This window comes from Podarcis bocagei (assembly GCF_964188305.1).
Source record: "Podarcis bocagei genome assembly, chromosome: 8".
NCBI classification, from domain to species: domain Eukaryota; kingdom Metazoa; phylum Chordata; class Lepidosauria; order Squamata; family Lacertidae; genus Podarcis; species Podarcis bocagei.
The window spans coordinates 53,251,925-53,274,178 of record NC_138133.1 but is presented as its reverse complement, the minus strand read 5'-3'; the positions used below and the strand labels follow the sequence as shown (position 1 = coordinate 53,274,178).

Here is a 22,254-nt window from a genome sequence, read left to right as displayed (position 1 = left end):
AATACAATTCCTTCCTTCCTTCCTGTTTGTGTGTGTGTATTGCCTTCTGTCATGAAGATTTCCCTCATCACTGCTGCTGATGCTTGGTACTGGGTCTCTTGTTGTGGAGAAGATCTATGCTTATCTTGCTTGTTTAAGTGGATTCTGTGTGATGGAGACAATGTGAAAGGGATTAAATTACCATAGAGATCTCTTTGGGGGATCCCATCCAACTCCCCATAGTCTGACTGCTCTGTGACTGCAGCTCCCATTCACTTTCACCATTGGCCAAGCTGACTAAGGCTGATGGGAACTGGAGTCTAACAACATATGGAGAACTACAGCTTTCACATCCCTACAATAAGAAGAAACCAAAGTACCTGGGTTTTCTTTTCTTTTCTTACTGAGGTTTTCCCATGTTCCCAATTAGAGGGAAATCACATTGGAAAACATCACCATTGCCTAGGAGTATAAGCCAAATCATTGCTCCTGTGATGATGGATGCTTTTGTTCTTTGGGATCCTGCCAGTGAATATTGATGAAAAGGCCTCTGGGATGAACTCTGTTCATCTACAATTCATGAATCTATTTCCCCAAATTAATAATAGCTAAGTATCCAAACCGCTGCTGTCTGTCCTGATACCCAATCATCTAGGGCCTTAATTGGCCATCTTGACTGTGAGTTGGGCCCCTGGTTGATGAAGTGGAAACTGCAATTTCTTGAAGCCTCGCAAAGCAAGGAAGGCACCTCACCCTTGGTAGGTCCACAACTTGCCAGATTTTTTCTCCAGCAGAGGACTAGCACAAGCTGAATCGCTCTCCCCTCAAAACTGCATGGAGCAGTAGCAGCATAGCAGCATGCACCTAGTCCTTGGTCTACCTGTCCATGTTCTATATAAAAGAAAGGGCAGTTGCTACAAAATAAGTAATTGCCTCTCTGCTCTCACACTGCCCTAATACAACTTTCATGTTTGTATGGCTGAAACAGAAGTTTTATATTGACTTACCCCTTTCCTGCTAACCCAGGCATCCAGTACTACAGGTGAAATATAAATGGATGATGTAGATTAGTGCTGGGAAATGTGATAGGAACCTCAGAGTGTTTTCTATGGTCAGGATTTAGTGATACTAATAGTTAAGCACCTTAGGCTGCATTACACTTTGGGTAGAAGATTGCCTGCACATTTTCCTTCCTCTTAAGTCAGTTTTTATACTTTCTATAAAACAAGAAAACTGGAGTATCAGGAGACTTAACTTAAAACTCCTCATCTCTGTTCCTAGCTTTTGTGTGGTGTTGGGTACATTACATGAGTATCCTATCAATCAAAGGGATAACTGGGAGCTTCACACAAGCAGAGTGGCACTGTCTGGTGCAATGGAGATTGTGCCTTGTGTTTTTATAGGAGACCACACATTCCTGGAGCTCAGGGGGCCCTGATGCTCATAAAACAGGCTGGGGGAGAGGATGTGTCAGGCTGTCAAATGGATGGTTTTAACATGCATCTATCAATGCCTCTCCTTGTGGAATCCTGAGGAAGTCCCATCAGAAGGCAATGGCTCCCTCAGTTTCACAGCCTTTGGTGGTTTAGTGCCATCCAGTGTGATGGCCTTAGGCTGTCCCTGAGATAGCATTAGATTCCCATGGCCCCAGTCTGAACTGAGGCCCACAGTAATGTTGTGCTTCTGCTCTTCTTACTTTTCTCCTTAAGGGCACAGATATGGATCAATCTTCTTGATAGGCTTAAGCCAATCTCTCCCCCTGCCCATCTTGACTTATTGACATTCATGACAACAAAGCTTGACAATTGTTGACTTACGAGGGTTTTGTTTCATGCACCATAGGATTGCTGAAAAGTAGAGATGGGTCACCTGTGGCCATCCAGGTGTGGCTGCACTCCAACCTGCATTGTCCTTGACCATTGGCTGGGCTGCCTGCAGTTGATGGATATTGGAACCCATCAACACTTGCAGAGTCACACTTTCTCCACCGTTGTTGGGACAGAAGTTTTCTTCACTGAGCTGTTATATAAATAAAGCAAACAGATAAAAGGTGACAAATTATTTTCTTCTTCTCCTTCTTTTTACAAATCTACTTGCAATACAATGTGAATAAATGACAAAATCATTATTCAATATAAATGGAGTTGTCAGCTGTAGATCCATAATGCATCTAAATGATATGCAATGTATCTAACATATTCTAATGCGGTTATGTTTTATCCTTTCTGCAGCATCATAGGAGAGAGCATTCTCTGCTCCCTTCTTTGTATGGATTTAATGAAACAGGGGACACAATGTGAGAACAATCCTGAATGCATTCAACATGCATCAAGTGGGCAGCCAGATCTGCTTTATCACTGATGTTCTTTCTGCTGTCTTTTATATAATTAACACAGAGGAAATATGATTGCTTAAGCATTTTAAAACCTGGGGAAAGGCTGGGATAGGGTGGGAGAGCAACTTGTAAGCTGGTATTTAAAAAATCTCCTAGGTGCTGCAGGACTGGCTGCCTTATTCTTCCCAAGTGGTGTTTAGAGAAAAGTCATGTGAGCTTGGAGGAGAATGTGTGCAAGGACTGCCAGCATATACTGAGCTGTGTAGTGGGAGACAGAGTGTGAGTGAGAGACTGCTTGTACAAAGGTAAAGTGCAGGCTGCAGTTACAGCTTCTGCAGTCTTGGAGCTAATACTTGTGATCTGTCTTGGCATCCTGGCTATCCTTCATTCCCAGGGCGTGTGAAGCCTCCAGATTCCCAAGATAACAGTCACCGAGAGAGAAAAGGAGAGGATGCTTTTCCAATTCTGAAAATATCTCCTGGGAGATCCCACTGCTTTCATTGAATTTTACAAAAAGGTAATGTACTTTCTGTTCTGTTTCTCTCTTTTTATTTATGATTTTTATTTTATTGAAATGCATTCTGAACCCTCTATCTGTATTGAGAAAACTGGCTGTACTTTAAAAGGAAATTGATCCCCTTTTAATTTTACCTAAGAGGAAAGAATCCCTTGTCTGGATATGCAATAAATTACTGGTGAAATGAGAGCAGACTGAAATGTATCTCGGGTCCTGAGCCAACGATGCAGTGCACCTCCATCTAAGAGGGGTTAAAACTTATCTGGAAAGTTTTTGGTGCTACCTAGTATTTTAAAAGTCCAAAGGCGTTTCAAACACTTCAATGATTTTGAATCTCTTCTCTAACCTAGTATCTGAAGTATGTGGGGTCTATCAAGTTTTCTCTCATTGCTTTCTAGAGGACTAAATGAGTTCAATTCAAAAGCACTTTGGTGCAGTAGGGAACCTGGATTAGTTTATTACTTTGCTAGGTAGTGGTGTTCTTGAGTCCAGGTTTTTATGAACGTCCTCTGCCACTTCATGCTTTCCTTTTCCCAGTACTGTTCTTTCCTTTTATATTAAAAACAATGTTTAAGAAGGAGTTCAGGACTGTTCCAATGACACCTTTATCATCTTTAGTGATGTCTCTATTAATTGCACTCTTTTAATTTCACTCTTCTCTTTCCAGTGTATTCATCTGCTCCTGTCTCCTCTTCTCTACCTGGGCTGGAGGTGAAACCCTCCATGGAATCCCCAGTGTATATTTTTCGTGAGGAGCCAGGCCCTACCTGCTCCCCAGGACCTTGCCCACTACCTAGCAGCAGTAGCAGCAGCAGCTGGCTTGTGGACTGGGCAGAATATGGCAACAATAGTAGTGGCGCTTATGAGGACTTACAGCAGAATGACACCAACATCTCCCCGGCTATTCCCATAATCATCACTGCAGTCTACTCCATGGTCTTTGTGGTGGGCTTGGTTGGCAACTCTTTGGTTATGTTTGTCATCATAAGGTAAGGATTTTGATGGGTCTTTTAACTGTCATTGTTGGGGGAAGGCTACATAACTAAAGGGAACTAAGGGAAAATAGCTTAGTGGTAGGTAGAGCATCTACTTTGCATGCAGAAGATCCCAGGTTCAGTTCCCAGCAACTCCAGGTAGGACTGGGGAGACCACACTGGAACCATTGAGAGCAGCTGTCAGTTAGCATAGACAATACTGTGCTAGGTGGATCAATGGTCTGCCATGTTATAATGTAATGTTTCATGTAAGGGGAAAAGCTCTCTGTTTCTTGATGGTTGTGTCCCTTGGGCTGCTTGAGTTCTAAGATGCTTCCTTACTGAGGGCTATTTGAGTGCCAGGACCAAACTACAGATGCTGGATTGGTGCTTGCAAATGGCAGGGTGGTTGGGATGGCAGAAACCCCTCATTTATGTGGCATTACTAATTTGAGATAGTTTCCCTCACAGTTTACTGTGCTAACCCAACAAAGGGGGAAACTGCTTTGTGGACACAGATGTGGCTGTTTTAAGTCTTCATTTGGTTGTAAGAATAAAAGCGAAAACTGAAGCAGAACATGGGCTTGAAAATTAAAAGTCTGAGAGAGTCAGTGCTGGAAAGCACTGTGGAAATATGTGAGCAGAGCTCCCTCCAGGGATAAGACACAGTTAATGTGGTCTATATTATTGCTAACATTATATAATACACATACACTTCAACTGCCAGTATTTATAATATTTTCCTTTTTTGTTTTTCAAATGAAACAGTGTCATTATTTATTTATTTATTTTAATCTATATAGAAGTTTTGTTACTCTCCCTCCCACCCACCATCAGATGTCTCAGCAGTATAACATGGGTATAGGAGCTTTGGAAGAAAAGATTCCCCCACCAGGCCTAACAGAGCTCTGTTTTACCCCCACACCCTGCATGTGAGTAAATGTGCAGGCAGCACAAAATGCCATGGAGGTAAATGTGAGGCCACTGTAGCTTTATCCAAGCATCCTTTCTCATCCTGTGAAGAAGGGAGAGCAAGGCTGTGCTCGCTACATAACCTTCCTAATGGTCTGACTCCAAAGGTTGGGTTCTGAACTTCTTCAGCAGGGAGGCCCCTCAACAGGCAAGGGCTCTGCCTCCTTGATGAGAAATGTTTGAGGGAGGACACCTGACTGGGGTTTCTGAGTTTCCCGCCCAGTCCTCTCTCTAGGTTTGATACAAATTGCTTATGCACCAAGCCATGAGTAGCTTGTGCTGAGTGGAGGGAAGGAGTAGAAGAGAACATATGTGGTGAATGATGTCCTATTCACGCTACTGGCCCATGCCTGGTGAGGGGATAGGTATTCTGTTGAGCTTGTGGGAATCATTCATATATGAACACTGCACTCAGAGAATGGGGTTGTGGAGGGTGGGGAAGTACAAACACAGACTCTCTCTCTCTTATGTGTGTATGAGAGAGAGATGCAACTGATTTCAATACTCTGAGTATGAATAGCATGAACTATCATATAAGTGCACATAAAATTACAGATCTTTTTTTTACAGGATACTTGATGGATGTTTTTTTGGTGGGGGGGATAGATACACTACAGGTAATCTTGGATCAATTTTCTTGACTGCTCTTTTTTTTCTTTCAAACATCTGCTGTGAGCTTTGATTGTGATTGAAGTCCTGATGCTGTAGAAGTGGGATTAATCTTGCAACACATGCCATTTCCCTGATCGAAAATGCCCTCCCCCAAAGCTAATGGTAGCTGTAATATGAAAAGAAAAATGCAGGCAGCATACAATTAACTGAATTGCCCCAGTCCCCCCCAGCAGAGCTAATAGGAACTTCAGGATGGGGAAAATTGAGATGAAGACAATGATGTTGGGAGTGGAATATCTTAAATATCTTTTCTCCCAGCACTGCTTCTCAAATCAAAACTAGAGTTTTCAATAGCTTTCTTAAATTTACCATCCAGAGAGAGTTGGTAGCAGATCTCCCAGTCATTTATCTTTGGGCCATCTGCTTTTTCACTATATTTTTTAAAAAAATATTTTATCAGTTTTGGAAGCCATCAGTTTTCTGTACTAAATTTCTGGTGTGCTTCATACTGTGATCAAAATCATTGGCAGCATCCTTTCCAGCTGCTCAAATCCCACAGTTTGGAATGTTTGGTGCTAAATCATGTTGGGGGTTTTTTTGGTGGTGGGGCTAATCAGTGCTCAGCAAGCCAGACAGGTAAAAAGGGGGTGGAGAAAACAAAGCAAAAAATACAAACAGTGAACAATGTTGAATAATAAAATTAAGCAGACACCTGCACAACATTAACAATTCATTGCAATCCTCCAGAGGAAGTGATTCCAAATCAGCACAATAAATGGATGTTTTAGTGGGAAAATGTGTATTTCACAAATTTTATGTGAGGGGAAACACTGCATCTTATAAACTTCTAAATTATACAAACAATTTCTAATGTGTTTTAAATGAGGAGTGTGAGATAGAGAAGCTTTCTTTGTGCCTGTGTGGAAGGGGGCATGATATACCGAGTTTCTCTGTATTCATATGGGAGCGGGTGTCTCTATGAAAAGGTATACATTTCTGTTTGTTTGCGGAAAGAATGATTGTGTGCAACAGAAAAATGATTTTCCAGGTGCCTAATTACTTTGACTGGCTACAACTCTATATGAACTGACATGGGAACAGATCCTACTGAGCGCAATGGGGCTTACTTCTCTGGAGTAACTTGTGTAGGATCTCACTGCTAATTACTGAAGTCCTTGAAATGGTTCTTAGCATGATGGCCAAGTTAGTTCACTTCCTTCAGTGCTTCTTTCCTTTCCTTTTTCTTTCTTTGAATGGGTTTTGTGTCATGTCTTTACTAATGGCTTTTCAGAGTTCCCCATCTGAAAAATGGGCAAATGCTTCCTGAAAATTCTTCTAAACATATGATATCTTAATAATGTGCTGCAGATGTATGTGTTAGGCATGCACCTTGACATGTAGCCTGGATTTACCTCGCTGAGTCCTTGTTTTGTGCTTGTGATGCAGTCAGGGTCGAGAGTGTGTACCGTAATCTCTGTCAGCCTAGTATAATGTCAGGAGACTTGTGAGCACCTAGGGTAACAACTGTACACCATAGGTGAACATACAGTTTCTGTGGGCTCAGCTCCTTTTCTCTAGGTTCCTGAGTCTCGTTCCTAATCGGATTCTATTTCTTGAGCATTTCCTCTTTTCTAATCAGCTGTCTCTTCATGTCACTTCCCTCCTCCTGTCCTAAATTTCGGGAGTTTGTATATAGGTCTTACTGTACCATCTCTGTGGGGCTAGAGACTCAATTTCTATAGGAAACAAGACTGGGTTTAAAATAAAATGGCACTTTTCTAATGCCTTTTCTAACTTTAGAAATCTAATGCATTTTCTGACTCTGGAAATCATACGTGCAAGAAAAGCCTTTGTTATTTTAACATATTTTTGTCATGGTAGGATGTTCACTGGAAATGTTGCAGGCCTTTTTTTTTTTAAGGAGAGGGAATAGGCACTAATTTCATCATCTAATGGAAACAGAACTTCAGCCTTTTGGATTTGCCACTGTGATGCCATTGTCAACTAGTAATGGCTCCCATAAGAATGATGTGACTCCAGCAGTAATTCTGGAGTCACTCCCTCAATGTACTGATGCCCATTGCCCCAGGATGCCAGTTAAATGGAAGAGCAGATGACTGTCATCAGACTCCAAATTAGCCACTTTCCCTAATTATCTAACAAGCCTCCAGTGATTTGAATAATTTTCTGCGTTAAAAAATGGTCTTTACAAGAAACATTTTTGAAGATATCTTGCAGTATGGATACAATCCCAATGAGAGGGGAGGAAAAATATACTTCTGTTTCTCTGCCGCTTCTGCCTAAATTTCTGCTGGAAAAATATCAATACAGGGTTCCACACTCATAATCACCAGTGGAGTTTGCATGGGATTGGGCTATTAGAATGCCCATTTCATCTAGAAGAATGTATTAAACATACAGGGGAAATACACTTCTACCGCACTGTGTGTGTACTAGTGTTAAACAACCATTAAAGAAACTAACCAGGATTAAGAGATCTTCCATATGATTCCTTATTGCAGGTGTCCTCCAGAAGTTTTAGACTACAACTCCCAGCATCCTTGACCTCTGGCCATGTTGAGTGGGGCTGAGCAGAATTTTAGTTCAAAACATCAGGAGGGCACTGCTTGGTTATCCATGCCTTGTGGTATAACAATCTGCATAGGGTACTACTCATAGTTCTAACTTTTTATTAACTCAAATAAGTGATATAACCCTGCCTATTAACATTTACATATGGATATGTAGAAGAACTATGTTTTTCAAACAGAAGCACTAATACAAAGTATGTCTGAAATGATATACAACAAAACAGGCAACACCTGGATTGGTCTAATCCAGCCTGACTGGTCAAATCCATATAGTCAAATCCATATGTTCTAGTGCATATAAAAGATCATATGGAATGCCTCGGTACTTTTAAAAAAGGAATTTATATCCCATCTTTCTACATCACTAGTAGCACTAAGGCAGCTAACAAAAGCATTTTTTTAAAAAACCAGCCGTAAAATAATAAAATGATTCAATGCAAGGAAGTTCCACAGATACGTATTTCTGTTCTATTTCAAGGAACAGAAAAACTAGGCAGATAGTCCTCAGTGTATGGGAGCTTGTCCACACTCGCTTGTCCCTCGCCTAGAAAGCATGGATCGGAGTGGTTGTCCACTTCTCTTGCTCTTTCTATGCATGCATCCAAGAGATTTTGCCCTTGCCACACCACTTTCCCTGGGGAAACCCACTCTTTGGCAATAAATCAGAGCAAATGTCAATATGGAGAAAATATGAATTGCTGTTTGGTCTAGTTAAATACTAAAGAGCTCTTTCCCCTAGGAGAAAGCAGTGGGACAAGAGGGAGTGTGGAAAGGCTGAATGTCAGGTTAAAAGCCTGTCACAACAGTTTTAAGATGATGGCAGGATTCTTGAGGAGCCATGACTGCCAGACGGGTATAAAAGTGGTTTAATGGTATGGCATGGATGTAGGCTATTACATCCTCACATACATCTGCTGTCAAACAAAGGTCCCTCATCCCCATTCTATCTATGTTTTGGGCACAAACCTGCTAAATGTATGCAGTTTGTGAGCTGGAACCCAGCATGATTCATGGGGAGAGCTTATGTGTATTCACCAGGGTTCCTCCACACAGACATTCCTTCTTCTGTCCATGTGATGTTAACTGCATAGAGGCTAATGACTAAAGGAGTCTATAGCAGTTGGGGCACCTAATTTTGGGTGCTTAGTTGGGTGACTTGGCTCTGGACAGTGGGACAGATGCACCTCCCCTTCTCCCATTCTCTCTAGGGTCCCTATCTTTGGGATTCATACCCAAGCCCTACTTAGTGGACAGCAGGGGACATACTATCTCACATTACTGGGCTTTTCTATGTGTAGATAGCAGCAAAACTCTGGCTGCCACTGGCCCCTCTCTCCTAAAAAGTCTCCTAATTAACATCTAGGAAATGAAATACCTGACAAGACATCATCATATCCAACATTTACCATCACTCTCCAGGCAACAGGAGTTAAAGTGAAGCATGGGTGGGGGACATGCTGCTGTCCCATCATGTGTTTGTCTAGTTAGTTGTTCCCAGGAAACATAAGATAACGGCTGCCAGCTTTCCTCCTCATAAACATCTAGTTAGGTCCTCAGAAGAGACCATTCTAAGATGAATATTCTTTCTGGAGTTCTCATTGAGAAAGAAGTTTCTTGTACCTGAGATTAAAGAGTACAGTCAATATCCATTTTTCCCCCCTTGCTGCATCTTTGAGCCTTAATTTGGCAATGCAAGAATTAGAGCTCACTTATTAAGTCAATACTTATCCATAGCACTTTGTGTTGGATTGGATGTGGGGGCTGGTGTTAATGAAAAAAACAAACCATAACCTATCACATTGGCTCCTATTGCCTGAAGCAACCAAACAGAAGAAGAAAAGGCATGACTGGAATGTAAAAGTACATTTCTTTTGAGCTGTTGTATTGTGAGTAGGGATGGGACAATAGGTCCATTTTGGTTCCTCATTTGTCCAGTATTAAGGTCAGTTCCCCACATTTCCACATCAGATTGCAATTTTTTTAAAGGTTCTCATGAAAATTTATCAGCTTTTTCCTGCACAGACTCACACACACAGTTTCCCAAAATATACACGTTTGTAAAGAAATTTTCCTAATCTAAGGCATATGGTATGTTATTTTCACCAACACATGCATTTATATGCACACTTCTTTGAGTTTTGTACAGGTTTGTTCACTTGAGAACATTCATTGCAAAATTTGAATGGGTGAGACTTGGGAAATCTGTTTATGTTTTGGTTTGCATATTGTTTTGGAAAGTGAGAATTAAGTAAGGATGCTCTTAAATGTGAACTGAATCAAATTTCTCTCCCATCCCTCCCTGTGACAAAATAAAAATAAAAATGAGATGCTGCATTCAGTAATTTGTCTGTCATCAAAAGCTCCTAAGAAAGCTTTGTGGTGGGATAGATGGGAGATCACCTCTGGAGTAGAAACTGGTTTTAAACAGGTAATAAACTTTTCCTTCTTGTCATTGGTAGCAGCAGGTGACATGATTGGGCAGTGCCGCTCAACTGACCTCCATCTAGTTATGTCATTTCTGCTTATTGGGAGGTGGAGTAGTAGTAGTGAGGCAGTGGTGAGGTTGGCACAGTGCAAACATACTTACACAGTTAATCCGGTGTTCTTCCTGGTGAGTTTGCACTATGCCAAGCTTGCCTCCCCTCCCCCCTCTATTGCCCAGTAAGCAGCAGTGGTGCAGCTGGCTGAAGGTCAGGTAGGTGCTGCAGCCACAGCACCCACTACTGGTCATAAGCTTCAGTTGCAAGTGAATGAAATCCTTTAATTTTCCAGTTTGCAAGTCCTTTGGGTTTCTTGGGCAAATGCTTGGCTGCCTCTTTTAAAGATGTTCTTTTATGAACAGTCATTTAGTAGTATGTTTTCCAGATGTTGACTTAAAGGCTAATTTGAGTGAGCAATTGCAGTCCTTAAACATTAGTGTTAATCATAGCAACATTTAATATATACAGTAGTTTTAATCAAGGCAAACAGCTGCAATTTGCAACCCTGATTATCTGAGAAAACTGCATATATATGACTGCAGATTTTGTGCAGATTGTTGTTGCCAGTTACTGCATAATACCATCTGCAGACTAGCAATACAAATTTTAAGAATACAGCTGCAAAGAGATCATAGAAGCCTTATGGAAATCAATGGGGGAAGTAAGTTGTGACTTATTCAAGTACTGCTACTTTAACAAAATTCAAATGTAGCCATTTTTCATAGAGGTGGTGACAGTGTAATTGCACATGTTTCAACTAGTACAAGTGGAACGAAAGAGTTTAACTCTGAAATGCTACTCTAAATTATGCTTGCCAAATGACACAGGATAGGCTTGCAACTAAATCCTCGACCCAACTATGACTTCAAATAACAATAGTGTAGTAAATTTACAAGAATGTAGCAATTTTGTTACACCATCTCAACCTTAAGTCAGTGTTTCTGCTATGTTAATGTATAACTAGTAACTACAATTTTGTGTGTATGTGTGTGTGTCCATATGTAAACATGTCTGTGCCTCAGGGCCCAAATATTTTTAACTCTGTAAATTGTCTAAAATATGGAAGATCAGAAGCAGGAGTGTGGGGACTCTTTGCAGCTAGCAGGCAAATTCCTGGGCTCTCCCCTCTCCCCCACTGGTGGGCAACTTTGATTGGTGGACAGGGCTGGCCAGGTGTCATTCACTTGATGTCACCATGATGTTAGGAGAACCATTTCTCCTTTGTAGCATGGCGTGGGTTCAAGCTATGCTGCAATGTAAGAGCCAAGTGGGGCTTTGAAGTTACTGCAAATTCACCAGTGGAGGCAATCTGTAAACTGGGTTGGTACTGAAGTCATAACGTCTGAATTGGTCAAAAATTCATTTTTGTTCTAGAGTCTCAGAAGGGACATGGCTATGAGGGCATGGCTTGGGGATTGTCCTGAAGAGTGTCTGAATTTCATAATTCACCACTTCACCAGTACTAGGAAAAGCCCTACATATGTATACATTCACAGTGATTATCATGCTACTGTTTGTATGTGTGACGTTTTGTAATATAACCAGCTGGCAATATTCAGCTATTCAGTCCATTAAGTATTTTGTCTTATGGCAGTACAGTAGTGCTGAATGTTGCTAAAGGCTGACAGATCGATGGCAACCACTCACTTGGCAAAAAACACAACTAAGGTTCCTGAAAAGAATGGAAACACTAGGGGGCGTTACTTGTCATCCACTGAAAAAATTATATCCTCATTTAGCTGTTGTTGGATCTTATTTCATGAAAATAAATCTAGCAACTTTATGATGGCTTGACTAATTTGCATAATCTAATTAAAATTGCTCATGAATTTAGTTCTGCTGCTGGCAAGTAAAACTTAATTGCTAACACAGCATTGCAGCAATAAATCAGTTAAAGGGTGAAATAAAATATATAGACTACAAGCCTTGGCAAATGCTACTATTTCTGTCTGAAAACAGTAGCCTACTGAAAACTGCTCCAAGTTTTCTTTTTTCTTTTTTAAAAAAGGAAAAACGTAAAAAGTGGGCTTGCAGAAGATGTGAAATGTCGCCTGAAAAATCCAAATAAATCTGTCTTTGCGCTCCTGCAATTGCTCCCACAACTGCTATTTTCTTCCCTTGAATTTTTCTCCAATACTATTTTATTCTCTCTTGCTGCATGATACTTACACCCAAAGGAGAAATTAGCATAAAGCCAACAATCAATACAGCAATTTACACATTGGAAGAAACACACACAGAAGAATGCAAAACTGTAATTAAGCAATACAGCATCCTTGCTTTTCTAAGAAGGGTTCATTCTCCGCCCACTTTCAGATTCTAACTAAACAATTGACTTAATGCCTTTGTCTCAAGGCTAAAATATGGCAATGTAGGCACTCAGATATGACTATATAGCATCATCTCTGAGGGAAAATAAAGAAGCACTGTCCTTATTCAGGAGGGTAAGTAAGAAAGGGAAAACAAGAACATGTATTTCTTATGCAGTGCTGAACCAAACAATGAAACTGCTTCTGGGAACATTGCCCAGTTGCATTGGAAATACAGCACTCTGTTTCCTTCTCATAGATCAGTGATGGGAAAACTGTGGCCCACTAGATGTTGTTGGACTCTAGCTCCCATCAACCCCAGCTAGCATGGCCATTGGGTTACAATGGGAACAGGGCCACACCTACCATTAGGTAAAATGAGGCAGTTGCCTCAGGCAACAGATGCTTGGTGGGTTGGGGATGGGGATGAATAATCAGAAGATAGAACTGTGTGTGTGCCTGCCCTTCATACACTATCTTGCTTTCTTCCATTGTGGTAAAGTACCCCATAAGTGTTTTTAGAAATAAATAAATAAATAAATAAATAAATAAATAAATAAATAAATAAATAAATAAATAAATGTTTTAATTGAAAAGTTTATGAACATACAAATAACAAATATCAAAACAAAACAGAATCACAGTACATTGGCTGCAATAGTGTTCATTATGAAATCTAGTATATTAACTTATAGTCTTCCTATAGGTTGCCATGGGTTGATGGAGGAATCATAGGATCTTTTGCCCAATGTGGGGCTTGAACCCATGACCTTGAGATTAAGAGCCTCATGCTCTACCAGCTGAGCTATATAAGTAAACTGTTAAATATGAAACAAAACAAAACAAAGAGTTATATATTTTTAACCTTCATAGCCTTCAGTTTTCCTGTTAACTTTTCAGCTAAAGCAATTTGCCAAATGGTTGTGCATCACTTGGATACTGTTAATCCTAGAGCGGTTTTTCAGTTTCTCAGTGACAAGCCACCACCATTGAAAATGTAACTAAGTCCTTGTAAGGGAATTCCACCAGTTTAATTATAAAACATGGGCAACAAAGTTAGCCGAGAAGTTCATTGCTTACATCCCACTATTTTACTGACACCACTAGTGTTCAACTGCCAAACCAGCCTGCTTTTGTAGATGGAATTGTGGTATCCGAAGCTGCAATTTTGTCCTTACGCCTCAAGCAGCAAAATGTCTTGGCCTAGCCCAGAATGAAGTCCAACATCTGGAGAACCAAAGGTTCTAATCCTAATAGGGAAACATTTTCACCCCTGTTAGTGCACCATCATCACATACACAAAAGTAACTTAAGGGAGGGGAGTACTTTGGGTGTCTGGGAAACCTTCAGTGAAAAGTGGCCCCCCCATTTAAATTCACCTCAAAGTTAAATGTTTCTTTCAGGGCAATCTCAAAACTAAACTGACTTGGGATGACATAATGAAAATTCTGACTTGGGATGACATAATGAAAATTCTTCTTGTTTTGCAGGTACACAAAGATGAAGACAGCAACCAATATCTACATTTTTAATCTGGCCCTAGCAGATGCCCTAGTAACCACCACAATGCCTTTCCAAAGTACTGAGTACTTAATGAACTCATGGCCATTTGGGGATGTGCTGTGTAAAATAGTAATTTCCATTGACTACTATAACATGTTTACCAGCATATTCACGCTGACCATGATGAGTGTTGATCGATACATTGCCGTGTGTCACCCGGTGAAGGCTCTAGACTTCCGTACTCCCCTGAAGGCAAAGATCATCAACATATGTATCTGGCTCTTATCTTCATCAGTTGGCATATCAGCCATCGTCCTCGGAGGTACCAAAGTCAGGGAAGGTGAGTGTGGGCTCTGTTCTTTGCCGGTGATTTGTTCCTGCTCAGTAATAAACTTTTTAAAAAAGCATAGAGATGACTAACACAATTAACTTTTGAATACCAGCTGCTTTTATGCACTTGGCTTGTTCTTACTAGAATCCTCAAAACTGCTCCTTTTCCTTTTTTCAAAAGATGGATTTCTAGTGATCATGGTTGTAACTGCAGAATAACCCAGCCTCCAATACTTGAAAGCTAGTGTAGCTCAGTGCCTAAGTGATGGTGATTGTAGGGACAAAGGAAGATGCTTTGTCCCATTAGTCCATCTATACCTGAAGGAGCGTCTCCACCCCCATCGTTCTGCCCGGACACGGAGGTCCAGCGCCGAGGGCCTTCTGGCGGTTCCCTCATTGCGAGAAGCGAAGCTACAGGGAACCAGGCAGAGGGCCTTTTCGGTGGTGGCGCCCGCCCTGTGGAATGCCCTCCCATCGGATGTCAAGGTGATGGACAACTACCTGACATTCAGAAAACATCTTAAGGCGGCCCTGTTCAGGGAAGCTTTTAATGTATGATATTTTAGTGTTTTTTGGTTTCTGTGGAAGCCGCCCAGAGTGGCTGGGGAAACCCAGCCAGATGGGCGGGGTACAAATAATAAATTATTATTATTATTATTATTATTATTATTATTATTATTATTATTATTATCTAGCTCCTTATTGACTGAAATGATGGAGTGCTGCAGCCAGTCACTGTAGACTGCACTGACTGGCAGTGACTTTCCAGCATTTCAGACAAAGGACATTCCCAGTCCCACCTGGAAATGCTGAGGATTGGAACTGGGGCTCTCTGTAAGCAAAGCAGATGCTCTGTTATGGCCCTTTCCCATTAGGAATTCACTGGTTTAAAACTTGCCTTCACCATAAACTCAGTAGATGGACTTTGACAAGTTTCACTTACAGTGTTAGGAAAATCTCAGCTCCTACCCCTTTAACAATATGAGAGTAATACTACAATTGGTATTAATGATTGCTGAGATGACACACACACATCTATGCAGCGTTTTTACAAAACTGTACTACATAAATGCAAAATATTATTCATAGTTGCTACTTTCCTGTGTGAAAGAAAAAATAGCCCACCCTGATTCATATACGAAATTGTAACATACGTAGCAGTCTGGCAACCACGCATTCTCACAGAAACGTCATCCATATGAATCAATTGCATGCAACAGAAATCTGCAAACTGGTTGAACCCCTCAAGCTGATGGTGTATCTTTCATGGGCCCTGCAGTGATGAACGAGCTGAATGAGACCGGATACTGAAAAGGATCCAAATGCATTGGCTCACATCTGTTAAATTATGTAGCTGGAACTTTGTGTGTGAAAAGCACAGCCACGATTGAGCCTTGTTAATATGCAGTGAATAATTATGCGATACCCATTAGATTATAATTCAGAAGCACTTAGAATGAAAAGTACATGATATTATGCTACGAAATATAATCACTATTAACCCATTGGTACTCTTATCAGGTGAGTCACTCTGCAGTGGTTGCCTGAAGTCAGTCAAACTACGTTGACATGTATGGTTTCAGGATTTGATGTTTTATAGCCCATGTGTTCATTCACTGTAACACCTAACCATTGCACCTATCCTTCTAAAAAATTGCATGCTACTTACCTTGGGTGCTTTTGTAACCTATGCTATGTTCATACAGTCCCCAAAAGTGCAGGGGGAAAGTGAATTGATCCTCCCCAGATTTAAAAAAATCCCCTTACACAGTGCCACTGGCAGGGTTCATCCAATCAGAAGGGGTTACTATGCCAGAAAGTGTGATCATTATTTACAATAATTTATATCCCACTCTCCCTCCCTAAGGAGATCAGAGAAGAGTACACTAAAAACAGTAAAACAATATAAACAAGCAGCAGCAAACAAGAAGACTCATAGTTTCTAATCTCAACAAATTCTGCAAAAAACAACAACCCACTATTGGTTCAATTCCCCATGTTCATGGTAGACTGTGGGAGGACAGAGGAAGCCCTGAATTTCTGAAGCAGGCCTCCACTTTGGACCTGAGTCTAAGCAGTTCTGGCCCAAAGTGGTCTGAGGAAAAGCAATCCACTTTCCAGAGGTCCAAAGAGGGATCCAAACTAAGGTCACATACACACTATACAATTAAGGCACACGCTCCTAAAAAAATCATGGGAGCTGTAGTTTGTTAAAGGTGTTGAGAATTGTAGCTCTCTGGGTGGTAAACTATGGTTTCCAGGATTCTTTTTTTTTGGGGGGGGGAGGGAAGGGGTGTTTTAAATGCATGATGTGTGCACAGCCTGAACCTTGTCCTCCGTGTACACTTTACACTGTGTGATTTACACTAGATCCAAGGTGCAGAACCTTTCTTAGCCCAATGGCCATGTTCCCTTATAGCTAAGCTTTCAGGAGCTGCAGGCTGACTGTGGTGAGCATGGTCAGAGGCAAAAGTGGGTGGATAAAAGGATGTGACTCTTACTTTTGCACAGTAGGCCACATTCCGGCCAATACAAAAGCCTGAGATTTCTACACCCACACCCATCTCTTTATTCAGGTAAGCAAGAGACACTGTCCCACTTCACAGATACATTCCAGACAGTCAAGAGCACTCATGGAACAGGGGCAGTGAGGGTTGTGGCTTGTTTCTGAGATAGACACACTCTCTCTCCCCCCACCCCACCCCCCTCTCTCACACACAGGGCCAACTACTCCATGTATAATTTTTCAACAGCTTCCATGCTTTCAGTGTTTTTCTTGTCAATTTAATATTAGGAATGCAAAAAGCACAATTTGTTGTGGAGGAGCAAAGCCTGTTAAGACCATCGGTTCAGTCGAGTGGGTTGAAGCATGATATTACTCTGTAGAATATTTGTTCTTCGGCATCATGAATTTCTCATCTCTGTAAATCATGCATTCCCACTCTCAGCTGTTCTTCCTCATTACTTACAGAACAACCCTTCTAAAAGCTACATCTCTTTCTAACCACCATAATTGAAAGAGCTCCAGTTCATTAGAGAGATACAGAATCGCCTTCAGGTAGAGAAAATAAACTCTCTGTTTGAAATACATTCGTAAGGACACATGAAAGTTCACCCTCTCAGATCAGCACTAACATCACAAAGCAAAGTTGAGCAAACTACAGAATGCACAGAGGATAAGGGACTGCAATTAGAAAGTGAAGACCCAGTTAGGAACACCTGACCCTAACAGTGCAAAGTGGAAAGTCTTGAAATCACATTAGTAGTAACAACAACAACAACAACAACAACAACAACAACAACAACAACCAACTTTATTACAGTATTTATATGTCACCCATCTGACTGGGTTGCACCAGTCACCCTGGGCAGCTCCCCACAAAATATTAAAAACAGATTAAAATAGCAGCCATTAAAACTTCCTTGAATAGGGCTGCCTTCTAAAAGACATCTGGTCTTCTAAAAGTCAAATGTTTGACATCTGATGGGAGGGTGTTCCACAGGGTGGGCACCACTACTGAAAAGGCCCTGTGCCTGGTTCCCTGCAACCTCAGTGCGGGAACTGCCAGAAGGTCTTTGGTGCTGGATCTAGTGTCCGGGTTGAATGATGGGGTGGAGACGCTCCTTCAGTTTTTTAAACATTATTTTGGAATTCTCATGACATGCATACTTTAAAAAAAAACAACCCACTGTTAAACTGTTAGTTTAATCTGTCCCTGTGTTTCCTTCTTACTGGCCTTTTCATTTACAGACACAGGCAGTACTGAATGCTCTTTGCAGTTCCCAGATGAAGATTATGCCTGGTGGGACACCTTTATGAAAATCTGTGTCTTTGTCTTTGCCTTTGTTATCCCGGTGCTAATCATAGTCATCTGCTATACTCTGATGATTCTGCGCTTGAAGAGTGTGCGGCTCCTCTCTGGATCTCGAGAGAAAGACCGAAACCTCCGTCGCATCACTCGACTTGTTCTTGTTGTGGTTGCAGTTTTCATTATCTGCTGGACCCCAATCCACATTTTTGTCTTGGTCGAGGCCCTTGGGGACGTGTCACACAGCACTGCAGCCATTTCCAGCTATTATTTCTGCATAGCTTTGGGCTACACCAATAGCAGTCTAAATCCCATCCTGTATGCTTTCCTGGACGAAAACTTCAAACGGTGTTTCAAAGATTTCTGCTTTCCTTTTAAGATGAAGACAGACAGACAAAGCACCAGCAGAGTCAGAAACACCGTTCAAGATCCTGCTTATTCCAGGGAGGCTGATGGTACAAACAAGCCAGTATGACTAGTCGTGGAAATGTCATCTTTCTGTTCTCCTGGAAGAGAGGAATCCAATGATCTTGGACTAACTCAAATAACCACCGCAGTGTGAAATGGACAATAATAGACCTATTTGATATTGTGTAAGCTTTCTCATAGTCTGAACGGGCAATTGCTGATAATGAGGGTTTCATCAGCCATGTTTACTGATGATTAGTTTTTGGATCATATTAAGAACAGATATTTGTACATAGCACAATATCCATTCTTGACAAAAGACAGTAAACTTCTTCACAATGCTGATCTCTTTATAGGAAGGGAAGGATGATATTTTCCGCTTATGACTCCTTGATGCTCTTACTTAGGATCCATATGGATGCTAGCATGTGGTTTGCTGTAAAAAAATAAGGGGGGGGAGTAAGAATCTTTACCGTGCAAAGATCTTGTGCAAAAATCTTGTTTTACTGTACTGTGTTACAATGATCAGTCTCAATTCTAAGCCAACATTTCCTTATATTCTTTCAGTGAGAAGCATTTTCTGATAAGTGTTAAGGAAATTAAGGAATCCAGCATTCTACTGCAAACATCTGGGAGCTTCTTTGGGTTAATTTACACAATCGTGTTTTAAGTTAGGAGTGAGAAAACCTATGATTCTCCGGATCCAACTCATACAATCCTTGACTATTGGCCAGGCTGGCTGGGGATTGATGGGAGCTGGTCCAACAACACCTGGGGGGGACTACATGTCCCCCACCTCTGCTTTATATGATGATTACATTTGTGCTTGATAACTTCCAGCACTTCAACTATATGTAATTTATAGTTTTTAATCCTGAGGGGAAACTATAGGATGAGCTTGTCATATAATTACTGCAAATGGAAGACTGTGTAAATTTTATTTCTTTATACAACTTATACTCCTATCTTCTAAGAAACCCAAAGTGTTAACAAGGAGGAGCCATAGCTTGGAGGTGGTGCACAAGCTTTGCAAATAGAAGACCCGCAGTTCAATCCCTGGTATCTCTAGTTAAAAGGACCAGGCTGCAGGCAGCAGGTGGTTTTAAGGATTCCCTGCTGGAGTTTCTGGAAAGTTGGTGCCAGGCAGAGTGGACAGCATTGCACTAAATACATAAATAGGCTGACCTGGTATATCAGGCACTTACTTTAATAATTATACCATCAAGGTAATTAGCTTGATGTAATTAATTAATTAATTAATTAATTGAGCTAATTAATTAGCTTACATAACCATGAAAACTCTGTCAAAATTCAAAACAAGACTGTAAATAAATCAGTCCATGATACTATTAAAGTCTGCCAAAAGAAAGGTGTAAATAAATAAATAAATAAATAAATAAATAAATAAATATAAATAAATCACCACCACCACCATTATTTCAAAGATGGTAATATTGGGTTCTGGTGGCCTTTTGGGAATTTCAGAACTGAAGCATTGTGCCCAAACATGAATGTGTAAATTAGAGGTTGCCAACATGGCACCCATAGACACCCATACCGTCACACAGAAGCCTTTCCTGGTGTCCACAGAGTACCCAGCCTTCCCCACAGTGAAACTAAGCTTGAAAGCAGCATTCTGTTGTAGCCAACTGAATAGGTTGTGTGCTTTTTGTGGTGTGTGTGGTACCCACAACAGTGTGCCTGGTTCACAAACATGCCCATAGCCCCTCAAAGTTTGGTGTCCTCTGGTGTGAATCATATGTTTAAAAAGTAAGACACCGGCTTCATCTGAGCATACAATGAGCTGTCATGCCTGCTCACTTTGCCTACCAACTCCTCCCCTCACAGCTTGGCCAAACCATTTGCCTTCTTACCTCACAGATTGCCCAAACTGTGCACCCCCTCCCCTTACAGATCGCCCAAACAACAGCCCAGGTGAGCTTTAGAGGAACAGGCAGGACAGTCTGCTGCTGCTTCATTCCATGGCCTTTGACAGTGCTGAGGCAGCATCACTGTGAGGTACACAATGGCGGCAGGGCCAGACAGTTGCTGGGGAGCTGACCCAACCTGTTCTGCCTGTCCTTCTGTAGCTCACATGGGCTCTGCTCCACCTACTTGCTTGTTTGCTGCACCTGCCTGCTTGCCTGCCTGCCTGGGCCACCCACCTGCTGTTTTGTCATCATGCTGCAGTTCATTTGGCCACCTGTTGATGGCCACATGAACTGCAGTGTGATGATATTCTTACAATTTTATTATATACAGTATTCAGTTTTATGGTGTCCTTCAGCTACAGGCTCTGAAACCAGAGGACTCCTGGGTATAGATTACAGGAACCAATGAGACTGCTTCTCATTGCAATGCAATCTAATGAATTTAAAGTCACCTTCTCTACTCTGCCCTGCTGGCTACAGCTAATGAGAGTTATAGTCCAAAACTGGAAGATATCAGGTTGGAGAAGGCTGCTCTAGGAGCCTTCCCAGTGTCATTGTCATCCCACCCCACTTGTTCTATTTCACCATTAAATTTCTAAATTGACATGCAGCAAAGCCACAAAAAATGTTTCAACCAAAATATACTGTATAAATGTGTATAATTTATTCTAGCTAGGCTTTTTGCCAGTAACATAATTGTGGACTGTTTGCATATGTCTGTCTGCAATGCAAGCTTTCTTGATCTGCAAGATCACTGCGTGGTCCCTGACTCTTGTATTTGTGTCTGTCTACCACAAAAAGTGCTTCAGTGTGGTTTTCTTTTACTTTCTTTTTTTAAAATTACAAATATAGTAACATATATATTCTGCATCATGATGATTAGTCCTTTTTTTGTTCAAAACCCCCAAAATATATCTGCCTACTGATTGTGAGAGTGACACAGTATGCTTTTCACTAATATGGAATTCTTGAGAAAGACTATCAATCATCTAGAGCAAAATCTAGTAAAAATAACTTCTTGCATAAAGGTTTGATGACAGAGGCACATTTAATTTTTGTTTAAGCATCTATCATCCAAAAATTTTCACTTTTCCTAAGTTTAGTTCTTAGATTATGGGAGAAATTGCATAAAATTTAAACACCATAAATCATGATCAAATAACAAGTTACACATATTGCATAGCATGCAGCTATGCCTCTTCTCTTTCTTAAACTAATTACTGTCATGGATATCAGGGGTAGGTGAGTAATGAGGGATTATTGGAGTGTGTGGGAAGGGGGGGTTTCTAAGGCCACATTCACACAAAACATTTAAAGTGCTATGCCATTACTTCAAACAGTAATGGCTTCTCCCAAAGGTTTCTGGGAGCTGTAGGGTGTTAAGGGTGCTGAGATTTGTTAGGAGAGTCCTATTCCCCAGAGCTACAATTTCCAGAATTGTTTAGCAGTCAATCCCTCTTCAGGGAATTGTAATTCTGTGAGGGAATAGTAACTCCTAATAACT

General features: G+C 41.1%; 1 protein-coding gene across 1 annotated transcript; it reads left to right on the top strand.

The window, feature by feature from the left end:
• The first annotated feature begins 2,279 nt into the window (after positions 1 to 2,279).
• OPRK1 (opioid receptor kappa 1) lies at positions 2,280 to 21,618 on the top strand. Its single transcript, XM_081205502.1, has 4 exons — positions 2,280 to 2,831; positions 3,499 to 3,820; positions 14,260 to 14,612; positions 18,354 to 21,618. Exons 2-4 carry the CDS (start codon positions 3,555 to 3,557, stop codon positions 18,884 to 18,886), a joined length of 1,152 nt encoding a protein of 383 aa, XP_081061628.1. The 5' UTR covers positions 2,280 to 2,831; positions 3,499 to 3,554; the 3' UTR covers positions 18,887 to 21,618.
• The last annotated feature ends 636 nt before the right edge of the window (positions 21,619 to 22,254 follow it).

Coding starts and splice junctions, on each gene's coding strand:
- OPRK1 (XM_081205502.1), top strand. CDS start 3,555: ATGGAATCCCCAGTGTATATTTTTCGTGAGGAGCCAGGCCCTACCTGC. Junction 3,821..14,259: donor GTTATGTTTGTCATCATAAG/GTAAGGATTTTG, acceptor CTTGTTTTGCAG/GTACACAAAGATGAAGACAG. Junction 14,613..18,353: donor AGGTACCAAAGTCAGGGAAG/GTGAGTGTGGGC, acceptor TTTCATTTACAG/ACACAGGCAGTACTGAATGC.